At 43.2% G+C, this 18,070-nt stretch overlaps 1 protein-coding gene across 2 annotated transcripts in view; it reads right to left on the reverse strand.

Annotated features, from left to right (window-relative positions):
- The window catches only part of RANBP10 (RAN binding protein 10), a 74,452-nt gene that overhangs the window by 46,266 nt on the left and 10,116 nt on the right, over window positions 1-18,070 (reverse strand). For both annotated transcript variants that reach the window (XM_072815810.1, XM_072815801.1), the window contains exon 3: window positions 255-307. In XM_072815810.1, the coding sequence (XP_072671911.1) occupies window positions 255-307 (53 nt within the window). The remainder of the gene's footprint in view (window positions 1-254; window positions 308-18,070) is intronic.

Below are 18,070 nucleotides of genomic sequence, written 5' to 3' on the forward strand. Positions count from 1 at the left end.
TAGGACCAAACTCAGGTTGCTTTTAACTACAAACAGTTCAAATTCCATGAATGATGAACACTTGCTAATTAATTTTTGAAATGGAAGCCCATACCATCCCACCCATGGCCAAGTTTTATGATCTTCCACCTTATGACCTGGCTTTGGGTAAGGCAAGCAGCAAAGTTCACTCTATTCTCTTGGCTGCTACCATGATTCTCATCATAGAATGGATCAGGAGAGCAGAACAAATATTCTCTTAACCAGTGACTCACCAGGAAGTCTGTTCATGTTGACGCCTTGAGCTGACAGTCCTATTCCCATGTACCTTCAAAAAATCACACACACAAAATTTTTGGTTAGCAAATGGTTATGTGCCTCCCTTCTAAAATATTTCTTGGTAAAAGAAAAACGGAAAAGCAACAAATATAGAGACTCTTTTTTTTTTTTTTTAAAGATTCCACTTATTTATTCATAAGAGAGACAGAGAGAGAGAGAGGCAGAGACACAGGCAGAGGGAGAAGCAGGCTCCATGAAGGGAGCCCGACATGGGACTCGATCCTGGCACCCTGGGATCACACCCTGAGCTGAAGGCAGAAGCCCAACCCCTGAGCCACCCAGGTGTCCCGAATATAGAGACTCTTAATACACTAAATGGTTCTTACAGAAGCTTCACATCTTTCCTTTTTTTTTTTTTTTTAAGATTTTATTTATTCATGAGAGACACAAAGGGGGGGGGGGCAGAGACACAGGCAAAGGGAGAAGCAGACTCCATGCAGGGAGCCCGACATGGGACTCAACCCCGGGTCTCTGGGATCAGGCCCTGGACTGAAGGCGGCGCTAAACCGCTGAGCCACCCAGGCTGCCCCCACATTTTCATTTTCTAAGGAAAATCATCCCAATGTCTTAAGTAGCTGGAGAAACAAGAGGTAGTTTGTGTGTTTCTAAGTAGGAACCACTGGTTTCAGTTTCAGAAGAAAGTTTCCTGAAATCACTGTTTCCAGCCCCTTGGTTTTTGGCTCCAGCTAAGGCAGTGGAATCTACCCTCAAGAAGTAACTAAAGTAAGCAGATGAATCCTAGGTAGTACTTGGCAGAGTGATGCAAGATCAATCCAACAAGGACAAGCCACTCTTCAGCAAGGACCAAGACACAGAAAAAGTACAGCTAGGCTGGCTCTGTAGAAGACTGTAAAGACCCCTCACACAGGGCTTCTTATCTGGGTATCTCCAAACTCATTACCTTTGCCCCATACATTCACCACTGGCCCCCTGATCATCCAATGTTGGGGGGGGGGCTGTCTTTAAGCCCCTGAGACACCGCCCCAGCCCCACTCTTCCCACCTAAGTACCTCAACAACTAAGCCAACCACAGCAAGGTGGGGCCCATGCTGCACAACTCTGTCAAAGATATCTCAGTGGCATTCATGAGTAGGCAGGCCAGAAAAGGAAATGAACACAGTTTTTCAGTCTGTTGGTAGTGTGCAAGGAAATAGTGAGGTATTTCCCCAAGAACTGAAATAATTACCTTCTAAGAATACAATAGTAGAAACCCACACATGATGCCTTATATTAACCTTGTATGAGTGCCAACAGGTAATTGAGAAGCTCAGAGTACTAAAAACACCAACCAAGAGGGCTGAGATATAACTATGGTTGCATAACAATGTAAATGTACTTAAAGCCACTGAACTTACACTTAAAGATGGTTAAAATAGTCGATTTTATATTATGTATACTTTACCACACACACAAAAATGTTTTTTGCCTTATTTTGACCATTTCAAGTTTACACATTTACATTCCAATTATTCCCTATCGTAAATAATTCTGCATTCCACATACATTTCTCCGTCTGGGATTATGTCTTTCTTTCCCAACATGTACCATGCACCTATGTACCTGTTTCCTAACACTACCTGAGTTCCCACAACATGGTGCTCCTGTCTCTCCAAGTCCTTCATCTACAGTAAATGCCCCTTTGCCCTTCTCTGGCTGGCTATACCAGTGAGTTTGGGGGAGCAGACTCTATCATCCAAAAAAGGACCAGGCAGAGAAGGCAGGCTCTGACCCACACATCCTCCTCTGAAACCAGCTATCTCATCATGCTGGTGGGAACCAGGAAGACACTGACCAACCCATGACCCTGATAATCTGGCCTGCAGGAGTTAGGGGAAGAGGAGGAAAGGGAAAGGAACAGCACTTCAAAGAGGGACTTGCAAGGTTCAAAGGACCCAGACTCTCCAAGTGCCTGCTACCTCCTGCCAAAAATGGACATTGAAGAACCATCAGGAGCAGAAGCAGTGTAAGCCTGCTGGCAGGATTCCCATTAGATTAAAACCTGTACTTTTTCCTGGAAAACCAGCAGCCCAAATAATCAGCTTCCTTGCTTTACATGGTAGAAGCTGCCAAAAGCCAGTCTCCATTCTCTTAATGCCTCAGCTGACCAAGCAGCAAATGACCTCAACTGCCTTGCAGTCATCAATAAAATCAGGTACCACATACCCAGGGGTTTCCCTGACTTAGATGTCAGCCCACTCATCTTGTCCTATCCGAAGGAGCCTGAGTCCCTGCCCAATACTACATGTGATCCCATCCCTGACATACAGGTTTCCTGACACTAAGATGAGGGTTTGTGTTTGGAGCACATGTTTCCTGGATAACTCTTAACCACTTAAAGCTAATGCAAATAGGGAAGGTTGAGCAGCTTGGCGACCAGCAACCAGGGTCTAATTCCACAAATTTCCATGGGAATGAGGAACTACTAAGGCATATGCACTCAAACTTAAGTTGCTTAGGCTTCTGCACTGGGGAAATCTTTTCCACCTCCAGCAGCTAGCCCTCAACACCTTTCTATAAACTCTGCCCCAGAGATGGAATAGTGTTGACCAGTGGATGGTCTGGGAGCCTTTACATAAACCCTAGGGTCAACTCGTGAATCCAAGTGGATGATCTAAGGGCAGAGCACCCAGAGGAAATCCAATGCCAACACATGGATGCATGTCACCTGCAGGTGTCAATGAGCAACCCCACAGGAACCTAAATTGCATATTCATAAAAAGTTGGAGCTGAGTCGATGTTCAAAACAAATGAGTCCCAACTCTTCAAACAATGGGTGACATTAAGTCTTTTGCAAAAGTATGATGTTCTAAAATTACAAAAAGACACAGCCTTCTACCTTTCAGCAAGTCTTCATGTACTTGAAAACTATTATCCAACCAGTCTGACATAAGCAAGGGCAAAAAAGCTATAAGGACCTCATGAACAGGGCAGCCATGGTAGCTTACTAGTATAGCGCCGTCTTCCACCCAAGGCATGATCCTGGAGACCCGGGATCGAGTCCCACGTCAGGCTCCCTGAATGGAGCCTGCTTCTCCCTCTGCCTGTTTCTCCCTCCCTTCCTCCCTCCCTCCCTCCGTCTCTCTCTGTCTCTAATAAATAAATAAAAAATCTTAAAAAAAAAAAAAAAGGACCTCATGAACATACTAAAAAACACTGAATTATATACTTTAAGTGGGTGAATTGTATGGTACGTTGTTATATCTCAGTCATACTCAACAAACTAGTAATAAAAGGCAACTGTCTAGGGATGTCTGGGTGGCTCAGTGGTTGAGCACCTGCCTTCGGCCCAGGGCATGATCCTGGAGTCCTGGGATAGAGGCCCACACCAGGCTCCCTGCATGGAGCCTGCTTCTCTCTCTGCCTATGTCTCTGCCTTTCTCGCTGTGTCTCTCATGAATAAATAAAATCTTTTAGAAAAAAAGGCAACTGTCTTAATAATTAAGGCCGTATATGATAAGTCCACAGCTAAAATCAAATCTAATGGTAAAAGACTGAAAAGTTTTTCCTAAGATCAGGAACAAGACAAATATGCCTGTTTGCCACCCTAACAGAGTATTATATGTTCTAGCCAAAGCAATTAGACAAGAAAAAAGAAATAAAAGGCACCAGAACTGAAAAAGAATAAGTAAAACCATCTCTATCCACAGATGACATGATCCTGTATGTATAAAACCCTAAAGATTCCACAGAAATGCTATTAGAATAAACAAATTCAGCAGAAGTGAAGGATACAAAATCAACACACAAAGATCAGTTGTTTTTCTATTACACAAACAGTGAACAATTGAAAAAGGAAATTAGGGATCCCTGGGTGGTGCAGCGGTTTAGCGCCTGCCTTTGGCCCAGGGCGCGATCCTGGAGACCCGGGATCGAATCCCACAACGGGCTCCTGGTGCATGGAGCCTGCTTCTCCCTCTGCCTATGTCTCTGCCTCTCTCTCTCTGTGTGACTATCATAAATAAATAAAAATTAAAAAAAAAAAAGAAAAAGGAAATTAAAACAATTTGATTTATAATAGCATTATAAAGTATAAAATACTGGGGTGTCTGGGTCGCTCAGTCTGTTAGATGTCCAGTTCTTGGTTTTGGCTCAAGTGATCTCAGGGTCATGAGCTCTAGTACTGCATCATACTCTGCGAACAAAGTCTGCTTGAGATTCTTTCTCCCTCTCCCCATCCTCCCACTTGCTCTCTCTCACACTAAAAGAAATAAGTCTTAAAAAAAAAAAAGAATAAAATACTCTTAGTCTCTAAAGTAGACTAAAGGAGTTGAGTGTCTGCCTTTGGCTCAGGCCGTCTTGATCCCTGGTCTAGGGATCAAGTCCCACATTGAGTTCCCTGTGAGGAGCTTACTTCTCCCTCTGTCTCTGCCTCTCTCTATGTGTGTCTCATGAATAAATAAATAAATAAATAAAAAAAAAAAAACTTAACCAAGGAGACAAAAGACTATACTACTAAAAACTACAAAATGTTGCTGAAAGAAACAGAAGAAGATACAAATAAATGGAAAGACATCTGTGTTCACAAATTGGAAGACTAATATTGTTAAGATCCCTAACTACCGAGTGCGAAACGCAGATTTTTTTTTAAAATATTTATTTATTTATTCATGAGAGACACACACTTAGAGAGAGAGAAGCAGAGACACAGGCAGAGGGAGAAGCAGGCTCCATGCAGGGGCCTGATGTAGGACTCGATCCCTGGACTCCAGGATCACGCCCTGGGCCAAAAGCAGGCGCTAAACATTTGAGCCACCCAGGCATCCCTCGAAACACAGATTTAATGCTATCCATATGGCATCGCAAGGAATAATAAATAGCTAAAACAATCTTGAAAAAAAAGAAAAAAGCTGGGATCCCTGGGTGGCGCAGCAGTTTGGCGCCTGCCTTTGGCCCGGGGCACGATCCTGGGGACCCGGGATCGAGTCCCATGTCGGGCTCCCGGTGCATGGAGCCTGCTTCTCCCTCTGCCTGTGTCTCTGCCTCTCTCTCTCTCTCTCTCTCTCTCTCTCACTGTGTGCCTATCATAAAAAAAAAAAAAGAAAAAAGTTGGAGGACTCACACTTCCTGATTTCAAAACTTACCACAAATCTGTGATAATGAAAACAGTGTTGGTATGGCATACAGACAAACATATAGGCCATAGTAACAGAATAGAGAGCACAAAAATATACCCTCCCATATGTGGTAAACTGATTTCGACAAAAATACTAAGATCATTCAATTGGAAAATGACAGTCTTATCAACAAATGGTGCTGGGACATCTGGATATCAAATGCAGAAGAATGAAGTTGGGCCCCTACCGTAACCATATGCAAAATTAACTTAATACAGATCAAATAAACAAAGACCTAAAACTGTAAAACTCTCTGAAGAAAACAGAGGAGAAAAGGTTTACATTGGAAACAGCAATGATTTTTTTGGATATTACACCCAAAACACAGGCAACAAAAGAAAAAAAGTAAACTACATCAAAATCGTAAACTTTGGGGATCTCTGGGTGGCTCAGCGGTTTAGCACCTGCCTTCGCCCCAGGGCGTAATCCTGGAGTCCTGGGATCAAGTCCCGCATGGGGCTCCCTGCATGGAGCCTGCTTCTCTCTCAGCCTGTGTCTCTGCCAGTCTCTCTCTCTCTGTCATGAATGAATAAATAAAATCTTAAAAAAAAAAAAAAACTTAAACTTTTGTGTCTAAAAGGACACCATCAACACCGTGAAAAGCAACCCACAGGACAGGAGAAAATATCTGCAAATAGTATGTGATAAGGGTTGGTGTTTTTAAAGATTTTATTTGTTTATTTGAGAGAGCGAGTGAGCAAAACAGAGAGGGAACAAGTGGAGAGAGGGGAAGAGGAAGAAGCAGACTCTCTGTGGAGCAGGGGGCCTGCCACAGGGCTCGATCCTAGGACCCTGGGATCATGTTCTGAGCCAAAGGCAGACACTTAACTGATTGAACCACCCAGACTCCTGATTAAGGGTTCAATATCCAAGATATTTAAAGAACTCCTACAACTCAACAAAAACAAAAAACATAACAAAACAGAAAATCTATTAAAAACAGGCAAGCAGGACACCTGAGTGGCTCAGTGGTTGAGTGTCTGCCTTTGGCTCAGGGCCTGATCCCGGAATTCTGGGATCGAGTCCCATACTGGGCTTCCCGCATAGAGCCTGCTTCTCCCTCTGCCTGTGTCTCTGCCTCTCTCTGAATAAATAAATAAAATCTTAAAAAACAAAAACAAAAACAGGCAAGCACTTGAGTAGTTATAGGAGACAAATGGCTAATAAGCACATGAAAAGATGTACAGCCTAACTAATCACTAGAAAATGTAGATCAAAACCACAATGTGAGGGATCCCTGGGTGGCACAGCGGTTTGGCACCTGCCTTTGGCCCAGGGTGCGATCCTGGAGACCTAGGATTGAATCCCACGTCGGGCTCCCGGTGCATGGAGCCTGCTTCTCCCTCTGCCTGTGTCTCTGCCTCTCTCTCTCTCTGTGACTATCATAAATAAAAAATAAATATAAATAAATAAATAAATAAATAAATAAATAAATAAATAAATCAAACAAACCACAATGTGGGACCCCTGGGTGGCTCAGCAGTTGAGCCTCAGCCCTGGGCTCAGGGCATGATCTCCAGCTCTAGGGATCAAGTCCCACATTGGTCTCCCTGTGAGGAGCCTGCTTCTCCCTCTCCCTGCCACTCCTGCTTGTTCTCTTTCTCTCTCAAATAAATAAAATCTTTAAAATTAAAAAAAAAAAAAAAACTACTAAAAAAAAAATCACACACTGCTTTTTAAAAGCTTGATTTTTAACAGAATTTCACTTCTGGGTATATACTCAAAAGAACTGAAAACAGGGCCTTGAATAATTATTTGTACATCCATATTCATACTAGCATTATGCACAACAGTCAAAAGGTGAAAGTAAACCAATCCAAGTATCTATCGCTGAATGGATGAATGGATAAACAGAATGTAACATCTGTACACAGTATAATATTCAGCTTTAAAAAGGAAAAAATTCTGGGGTGCCTGGCTGGCTCAGTCGGAACATGCAACTCTTGGGGTTGTAAATTCGAGCCCCATGTGAGTATAGAGATTACTTAAATAAATATAACTTTAAGAAAGGAAGGAAATTCTGATATTATACTACAACATGAATAAACTTGAAAACATTGGGACACCTGAGTGGCTCAGTGGTTGAACACCTGCCTTTAGCTCAGGTCATGATCCAGGGCCCCTGGATGAGTCCCACATTGGACTCCTCACAGGAAGCCTGCTTCTCCCTCTGCCTATGTCTGCTTTTCTCTGTCTCTCATGAATAAAGAAACAAAATGTTTTTTTTTTTTTAAAAGAAACTTGAAGACATCATACTAAGGAAATTAGTCACAAAAAGACAACTGCAGGGAGCACCAGCGTGGCTCAAGTTGTTGTCTGACTTCGACTAAGGTCAGGACCTCAGGGTCCTGGGATCAAGCCCAGTGTCAGGCTCCCTGCTCATAGGAGACTGTTTGCCCCTCCCCCTTGCTCATGCTCGCATGTGCACTCACTCTCTCTCTTACGCTCTTCAAAAAAAAAAAAAAAAAACTTAAAAAGACAAATTTTGTTTGATTCCACTTATAAAAAGGTATTTAGAGTAGTATAATTAATAAAGACAAAATAGAACGGTAGTTACCAGGGCCTAGGAGGAGAATCAGGAGTTACTGTTTAATGGGGACAGACTTTCAATTTGGGAGATGAAAAAAGTTATGGAGATGGATGGTGGTGATAGTTGCACAACAATGTGAATGTACTTAATGCCACTCAACTGTACATTTAAGAATATTAAAATGGTAAATTTTATGTTGTGTATGTTTTATAATAAATAAATGAATACATATCAATGCAACTGCCCCTTGTCCCAAAAAAGGTTCAAGTTCACTATCATCAGCTATAACATTTGTTATTACAAAAATCTTTTCCTCTATTCAAGCTTGGGGATTTAGGATTCAGGGAGACAATACCTTCACATGTTCATTCTTTCAGAAGTGTCATCTCTGGCCAACACCCAGCATGTGGATATGTGTTTACTCAGTTCTGATATCCCCTAAATACCAATAACCCAAGCCATCCAAACACAAGAGATGGACCCAAAGTTTACAGGCCCAAACCCTATGTCTTATGCTACAATTAACAAACTGATACAAGGCCTGCTGCCTACCTCAGGATGCAGGAGATAGAGGAAGGAACCCGCAGCCCTCAGAGGAAAATCATGGAGCTACAGGAGTGCTGGGCACATAACAGACATTCAACAAACCCCTAGCATTCATCCATTCATGGTCTGGTGAACTTTATCACCAATGTCACAGGATCTTTCCCAACTATATTACAAGGGAACCTAAACTTCTAGCTGGTATGGTGAGATAATAAAAGAGCTACATGATAGTTCAGCTACTCTGAACTCAGCCACAGCACCTCCAGTACTATTCTCCCCTCTTGCAGACACTGGACTTTAGCAGTGAGATTAAATAACTTACAATCATGAAGCTAGTGACATTACAGGCATAGAGGGGAAGTCTACTACTCCATCCACTCATGAAAAATCTAAGGAGGCCTGAGGTTCCCTCTCAATCACCAACAAATGACATGTGTAGTGCTTTGCCAGGTCATGGACTCATGTGATCCCAGCTCTCTGACAGGCTGGCAAGAATAAAGTAAAATAATAAGGAAAGAGCATAATGAAAACCCCAAACCCACATACGTTCTCCTGGACACATATAGTAGTACCTCTGCATCTAAGCAGCATTGACAACACCTCTCTCCTCTATGGATCTCTGGTGGCACTTGAAAATGAATAAATTGTTAGGAGCTGTTGAAACCTTGCTAAAGTGGAGTAATTCAGTAAAAACAGGTGTGATAAATTTATTTTTACAGAAGCGCTTGAGATCATTCACCTACTCTATAAAGATCCTGTGTCCAATATGGTGTTGGGGACACAAGGATTGGGGTCTGAATTCAGTTACTGCACTCTAACAGTTTCTAGAGGCAAGGGGCAAGCCAAAGACTCAGGATGCACTGACTCGGGGATTCCCAGAGGATGTGAAGGCTGAGCCAAGACCTGGTAAGGAGTGAGGGGGAAGAGAGGAGCATGTTCCATGCAGAAGCAGCAGAATGTGCTGAGACATAGTGGCAAGAACACAGCTCCACAATCAAGGAACTAAGAGAAATTAGTGTGGCTGGGTCACAGCTTGGGCAGACCTAAAAAGAACCAAAGCTGGAGCAGGAAATGGGCTATTCACATACAGCCTGCATGGTAGCTTAAGGAGTTTGAACTTCATGGAAGGTAAATAGGAAGCTACAGAAAGGATTTAGAAAAGGGTGCAGCTGATCAAACCACTAATATCTGTAAAATGGACTGAAGAGGCAAAACCAAAGGCTTGACAAGGGCTGGACAAGGACAGAAGCAGTGAGGATGGCAAGGCATGGAGAGAGCCCACTGTTCCTTTTTTTTTTTTTTTTTGTTAAGATTTTATCTTGGGGGATCCCTGGGTGGCGCAGCGGTTTAGCGCCTGCCTTTGGCCCAGGGCACGATCCTGGAGACCCGGGATCAAATCTCACATCGGGCTTCCGGTGCATGGAGCCTGCTTCTCCCTCTGCCTGTGTCTCTGCCTCTCTCTCTCTCTCTGTGACTATCATACATAAATAAATAAAAACTTAAAAAAAAAAAAGATTTTATCTTGGGACGCCTGGGTGGCTCAGGGGTTGATCATCTGCCTTCGGCTCAGGGAGTGATCTTGGGTGCAGGGATCAAGTCCTATATCCGTCTCCCTGTGAGGAGCCTGCTTCTCCCTCTTTCTATGTCTCTGCCTCTCTCTGTGTGTCTCTCATGAATAAATAAATAAAATATTTAAAAAAATAAAAATAAAATTTTATCTTTAAGTAATCTGTATACCTAATGTGGGGCTTGAACTTACAACCCTGAGGTCGAGAGTCACACGCTCTACTGACAGCTAGCCAGGCACCCCTGAGCCAAGTGCTCTTTAGAACACAGTAAACTTAGATGCATGGGGGAGGAGATGCCTGGGACACAGCCCAGCAGAGCTAGTCACCATAGAAAGGGCTCCAAACTTTGGAGCCTAAGTACTTGGCCTCTCAGTAGTGGCCCTTCCCCAGCTCTCTTCCAACCCTGGCATTTATACTGTGTGCAAACAGCTGAACAAGAAACATACCTGCATCAGAGCAAATGTATCAGGCAAGGCCAGATTCAAATCCCACCCCTACCACTGAGTTCACCATATGCCCGAGTCAGCTTGTCAGAGACTGTTCTTCAGCTATAATCTTCAGCCCTAAGAGCCTTCAGTGTAGCCATTAAACAGGATCCTGGGCATGGTGCCAAAAGGGCTGCTAGTGGACAGTGGATGACTCCACTGTGCTTTAGTTCACACCTAGAGGCTTTTCTAGCATTGGAATCAGGTAAAATAGGCTATTTCTGAAGGCCTGGATCTTGGAACATCTAAAAACAAGGGCCTGTCTACTGGGGATTGCCAAGGAAAAAGGAGATGAGCATTTGCTTCCTTCTTCGTAACATGTCAGACAATGCTCTAACACTAACAGATACAAGCTGCCTTGGTCACCTGGGAGGGAGGCAACATGGGTTCTCATTCCTAAAAGCAGGTAACTGGAATAGACAGAGCTTAGCTCCCCTATATTTAGCATCTCCACTAGGACTTTCTTTTCAGGCAGCAGGATATATCTGAGGAGCTTGAGGGCAAACTTATTAACCCCATATCATGACTGAAAGTAGGGTAAACCCAGCCGATTTACTCCTTTCTCCCATATGGCAGCAAAATGGAAAATACCCTTTATCAGAGAGGTGAGACAGCCAGTAAGTGTGAAGGGACAATAGATAAGCTCTTCGGTGCAGTGAGACCATGAGTTGGCCTCTACCTTCTCTGTTTCTACTTCACTGCCAAAACCACAACACAAGCTAGAGCTAGAAGAGTAACTCTATCTGTGGGGCTCTCGCGAGAAGAGGACAGCAAGCGAGCACAGCTCTCGCCAAGCTGGAGAGCAAGACAGAGGAAGGGCAACGTCTCTGGCAAGCCCCTCCGCTGACCACACAGCCAGGTCCGCCCTGAAGCTCTCACCATACACTGCAGGCAGCAGAGGAGAACAGGGGCCCTAGTAAGTCACCTACAATGAAAATAGACTGGTGGTTTCTGGGGCCCATGCTGCCCTCCCCTTGCCTCTGCTGACTCTCCCACAAAAGCAACAGTCTGCTGAAACCCTGCAGTCACGCGGGGATATGAGTGCACTCCAGTCAGCTTGGATTCTTCTTTTTTCCTCTCTGGTTTTCCATATTTTCTACAATTAACATAAATTAATAGTCATAGAAAAATCATTTTCCAGAGCCAGTTGATGGCACATACTGAGGAGGTTGTTGGCTCTCACCCACCAGACTCCCAGAGCAACATTTCAGTGCCAGGGAGACACAGCAGGGGACCTGGTTTTCATGGTCAACCGCTCAGTACACCCACTTCCCTGAGCCTTGACAGGAGGGCAGAGGCTGCATGTGAAGGGTACACCTTCAGAAACAGCGGGAAATTGTCAAAATCCCTGCTCAGCAGAGGAGCTGGGGCTCTGGCTCATGTAGTACCAGGTGAGTCCCAAGCACAACCCAGAGCATACACCCAGGAAATCTTCCTGCAGTAACACTGGCTCAGCACAGCTCCAACTGACCCAGACAGGCCTGATGGTGAACAGAGGACGGGACCTTAGAAACCAGACCTTTGGAGTCTCACAGCCTCCAGAGACATACAACAAGACCTGGGGCCAGGAGACCAGACTTTGCTGTTATCACCCATCCAGTCCTGAGAGACAGCCTGGAGCACCATACACAGGGGACCTTTTTGGCAACAAATTTAGCACTCCCTTCCTGCCTCCTGAAGAGAAGTAGAAGAGTTTTAAAGTGACAGAATACTTTGCAGCAGGACTCCAGAGACAATATCCCAGACTCTGAAGCACGGTCTCAGACACTCCAGCCTAATTCAGGACTCTTGGTCTCAGATATCACCCCACATCTCAAGTTCCCTATCAGAAGAGGAGAGGCTGGACTAAAGGGCTTCTAAGTTCCTTCCCTGCTCTGACCTAGAGACTTCAATTCTTGGCAGAATAATGTCTGGATACTGTTACAAATGTGCTGTACCCAGATGCAAGCCCAAGATGGGGTAGATACTGAAACAGCAATCAAAAAGCCACCAAGAAGACATCAAAAGAAAAGGCAATTACAGACCAATATACTTTATCAACATAAATACAAAAATTCTAACAAAATTGCAGCAAACCAAATCCAACAGTGTATTAAAAGGATTACACACCATGATCAAGTAGGATTTATCCCAGGAAGCCAAGGGTGGGTTCAACATTAAGAAAATCAACCAATATAATAAACCACATTAATAGAACTAAGGAAAAACACTCATTTGATCATCTCAATTGCATGCACAAAAAAAACATTTCACAAAATCCAACACTCCTTCATGACAAGAGCAGGAATAAAAGTAGGAATAAAAGGGAACTTCCTCAATATGATAAAGGGTATTTACGAAAACCCAATGGTGAGCTTTTCCCCTAAGACCAGAATAAAACAAGTATGCCCACCTTTCACCACTAGTATTTAACATTGCAGTAAAAAAAAAAAAAAAAAAAAAATTGCACTAGAGGTCCTAGACAGAGCAATCAGATAAGAAAAAGAAATAAAAGGCATTCAAATAGGAAAATAAGTAAAGCTGGGGATCCTTGGGTGGCTCAGGGGTTTAGCGCCTGCCTTTGGCCCAGGGTGCGATCCTAGAGTCCCAGGATCGAGTCCCGAGCCGGGCTCCCAGGATGGAGCCTGCTTCTCCCTCCTCCTGTGTCTCTGCCTCTCTCTTTCTCTCTATGTCTATCATTCATAAATAAATAAATCTTTAAAAAAAGAAAATAAGTAAAACTATCTCTATTTGCAGATGAAATGATTTTTTTTTTAAAGATTTTATTTAAAGATTAATGAGAGAGACAGAAAGAGAGAGGCAGAGACAGGCAGAGGGAAAAGCAGGCTCCATGTATGGAGCCCGACGTGGGACTCGATCCCAGGTCTCCAGGATCACACCCTGGACCGAAGGCAGCACTAAACCGCTGAGCTAAAAAAAAAAAAAATAAATAAAAAATAAAAAAAAATAAAAATAAACCGCTGAGCTACCCGGCTGCCCAGAAGTGATCTTATAAAAAAAATCCCCAACAGTACAAAGCTCATAAGAGCTAAACAATGAAATCAGCAAGGGTACAGGATAGAAGATCAACACACATAAAGCAGCTGTGTTTCTATGTACTAACACTAAACAATCTAAAAAGGAAATTTAAAAAATAATTTTATTTATAACATAGCATCAAAAAAGTAAAATACTTAGGAATACATTTAGCTAAGGAAGCAAAAGACTCATACACTAAAAACTATAAAACACTGCTAAAAGAAATTAAAGAAGATACAAATAAATGGAAAGACATCTTGTTCCATATTAACAACTTAATATTGTTAAGATAGAGTATTATGAATACTCTCCAAATTGACCCTAAAAGTCAATACAATCCCTACCAAAATTCCAACAGTGTTTTTTTTTGTTTGCAGAAATGGAAAAGTCAATCCTCAAAATGATATGGATACGCAAGGGACCCTCAAGTAACTAAACAACCTTGAAGAAGGAAGAACAAAGTTAAAGGGTTCACACTTTCTGATTTCAGAACTTACTAGACTACTACAGTTAATCAAAACAGTGTGGTACTGACATAAGTAGACACAGACAAATGGAATAGAATTTAAAGTGCAGATATACACCCATATCTATTGCTAAATTACTTTCAACAAAGGTGCTAAGTCCATTCAGTGGGGAAAGAATTGTTTCTTCAACAACCGGTGCTGGGAGGCATCAGCATCTGGGTGGCTCAATTGCATCCAACTCTTGATTTCAGCTCAAGTCATGATCTCAGGATTGTGAGATAGAGCCCCACTTTAGGCTCCACAATGGGCTGAGAGCCTGCTTGGGACTCTGCCTCTCCCTCTGCCCCTCCCCCATTCTCTGGGAAAAAAACACAATTGGTGCTGGGACAAGTGGACTTTTACATGCAGATGAATGAAGCTGAACCCCTCCTCCATATCATGTATAAAAACTGACAAAAAATGGATCAATAATCTAAACATAAGAGCCAAAACTATAAAATTCTTAGAAGAAAACAGGGAAAAGCTTCATGACCTTGGATTTGGCAATGGATTCTTAGATAAGACACCAAAAGCATAAGCAACAAAAGATGAAACTGGATTTCATCAAAGTTAAAACTTTTAGGGTACCTGGCTGGCTCAGTTGTTATTGGTAGAGTATACGACTCAACCTCAGGGCTGTGAATTCAAGCCCCACATTAGGCGTGGAGCCTACTTTAAAAAAATTTTAATTAAGAAAAAAGTTAAAACTTCTGTACATCAAAAAACATTATCAAAGGGGCGCCTGGGTGGCTCAATCAGTTAAGCATCTGCCTTCAGTTGGGGTCATGATCTCAGGGTCCTGGATCGAGCCCCACAGCGGGTTTCCTGCTCAGAGGGAGTCTGCTTCTCTCTCTCCCTCTGTGCTTTCTCTCTCTCAAATAAATAAATAAAATCTAAAAAAAAAGGGATGCCTGGGTGGCTCAGGGGTTGAGCATCTACCTTGGCTCAGGGCATGACCCCAGAGCCCTGGGATCAAGACCCACATCGGGTCCCTGCATGGAGCCTGCTTCTCCCTCTGCCTGTGTCTCTGCCTCTCTCTGTGTCTTTCATGAATAAATAAATAAAATCTTTTTAAAAATTAAATTAAATTAAATTAAAATAAAATCTAAAAGAAATTATCAAGGAAGTGAAAAGATAACCTAGAAAATAGGAGAAAATATTTGCAAAGCATGTATCTGATAAAGGTTTAATATTCAAAATATACAAAGAGGGACTCAAAGGGCACCTGGGTGGCTCAGTTGGTTAAGCGACTGACTCTTGATTTCAGTTCAGGTCATCATCTAAGGATCATGAGATTAGGCCCTGTGTTGGGCTCTATGCTCAGCAGGAAGTCTACTTCTCTCTCTTTCCCTCTGCCCCTATCCAGCCTCGCATACTTGAGCACTCTCTAAAATAAATAAATAGGGATCCTTGGGTGGCTCAGTGGTTTAGCACCCGCCTTTGGCCCAGGGCATGATCTTGGAGTCCCCAGATCGAGTCCCACGTCAGGCTCCCGGCATGGAGCCTGCTTCTCCCTCTGCCTGTGTCTCTGCTTCTCTCTCTCTCTCTCTCATGAATAAATATTTAAAAATAAATAAATAAATAAATAAATAAATAAATAAATGAATGAATGAATGAATCTTAAAAAGGGGGGGATTCAAATACTTCTATTGTTCACTTCTATGCACCATTATTCACAATAGCCAACAGATGGGGAAAAAAAAAACCCAAGTATCCATCAACAGATGAACAGGTAAACAAAATGTGGTGTATATATACACAGCCATAAAAAGGAATGGCCCTGATACAGATCACAACATAAATCTTGAAAATATTATGCCAAGTGAAATAAGACATAAAAGTACAATACATAAGATTCCAGTAAGATGAAATATCTAAAATAGGCAAATTCACAGCAACAGAAAAGTTACCAGGGGTTGGGAGGAATGGGAAATAGGGAATTATTGCTTAATGGGTACAGAGTTTCTATTTGGGGTGATGAAAAAGTTTCGGAAAATAGATAATGGTGATGATTGCATAAGAATGTGAATGTAATTAATACCACCGAATTGTACACATAAAAATGGTTAAAATGACACATTTTATGTTATATATATACTATACCCCCACACATGCACACACGCACACAGTCACTAAGAACGCCCCCTGAGGCCCTGCATGCCAGCACTATCCTCATCTGGCTTTTCCAGATGAGACAAGGAAGCCCTGGCACAGAGCACAGTGGAAAGCATCAGAGTATTCTGGCCTCACAACAGTGCCAGAAGAAAGAAGTCCTTCACCATAAGCAAACAGCAGATGACACACTCACCTAGCTCTTTTTATTTTCTATTTCTTCTTAGAGAGAAGGTGGATTTTATGGTCTGACAGGCACTTTTAATAAATGCTGCTTAAGACATATGAACCAATGATCATGGGACCTGAACATTTTTTTTTAAGATTTTATTTATTTATTCATAGAGACACAGAGAAGGAGAGAGAGGCAGAAAGAGAAGCAGGCTCCATGCAGAGAGCCCGACGTGGGACTCGATCCAGGGTCTCCAGGATCATGCCCTGGGCTGCAGGCGGTGCTAAACCACTGCGCCACCGGGGCTGCCCAGGACCTGAACACTTTAAATTTAAGCTCCATCAAGTGAATATCTTCAGGCCCACAGAGCTCTGGTAGGAAGTGACAAAGAGGAGAGAAAAGAGACAAGCTCCTCAGCCTCAGGGCTAAGACAGCTCTTGGGGGCTGAGGAAAGCTACCAGCTCTGCTACCAATCCTCTCAGTCACCAATGCCTCTCTCCCTTGCCCCAGACCCCCAAGGAGCTACTGAAATCTTACCTGATAGTTTCATCTTGACATCTAACACCTTAACCACAGCTCAGCAGGCTGGCAATCTTGTTCCTATCAGAACCTGCCCTAGATAAAGAAATCAACATCCTACATAACAGAGGAGATCTCTGGAACCATGGATACAAAATGGTCCCTGGGAGACATTTCAGGACAAATATCAACTGATGTTTAAGTCTGAAATAAGGGCTAATATTTGGTGCTGGGGAATTTTACTTCATAGTCTGATGGGCCTGCTTAAAAACCACAGTCCATCAGGACACTGGCTGCTGTTTAAAAGCTGCTCCTCCACCAGCCACACCACCACTTGGCAGAGAATGCCAGTTACCTACTGAGCCCAAATCTGTGCCAGCCCCCCACTAGGAAAAGGACCATTACAGAGATGAATGAACCCAGCTCAGCATCATTCAAGGAAGAACAGGCCTGAAGACAAAAGAGCCTTGAGTCAGAATGTGCTTATATGGAGAAAGGTGATTCTGAATGTGGATCTGGTGACATCCACTGTCAAGAGCACTGTCAAAACACCCAGAGAAGGGCACCTGGGTAGGTCAGTGGTTGAGAGCATCTGCCTTTGGCTCAGGGGCGTGATCCTGGGATCAAGTCCCACATCAAGCTCCCTGTGGGGAGCCTGTTTCTCTCTCTGCCTATGTCTCTGCCTATTTCTGTGTGTCTCTCATGAATAAATAAATAAAACCTTAAAAAAAAAACAAAAAAAAACAGAGCACCCACAAGACAGGAAGGGGCAGAACTAGTTTCCATGGGTGGCCCTAGACAGGTTACTCACACACTCTGGGTTCTAGCTTCTTCCCTAAGAATCTTGGGAATCTCAAGTGCCAAGACTTTCCAGAGCCTGTCACATTCAGAAACCAAATATACCACCCTTAACCACAGGGTATGGCTATGGGTACCCCAGCTTAATATGAATGATTTTCCACCACACTCCACATCCAAGAGGCTCTGGGCCCTAACCTCTGCTTCTCTGGCCCTGTGTAATTACAGAGCTAGAGCACAGCTGAGTTTGAACACAACAAATGCCCTTAGTTACTCAGATATTACCCTTAACTTTCTAGTTAAAGGTATTCATCCAGGGATCCCTGGGTGGCGCAGCGGTTTAGCGCCTGCCTTTGGCCCAGGGCGCGATCCTGGACACCCGGG

This window comes from Canis lupus, chromosome 3, assembly GCF_048164855.1.
Source record: "Canis lupus baileyi chromosome 3, mCanLup2.hap1, whole genome shotgun sequence".
Taxonomy (NCBI): Eukaryota; Metazoa; Chordata; class Mammalia; order Carnivora; family Canidae; genus Canis; species Canis lupus.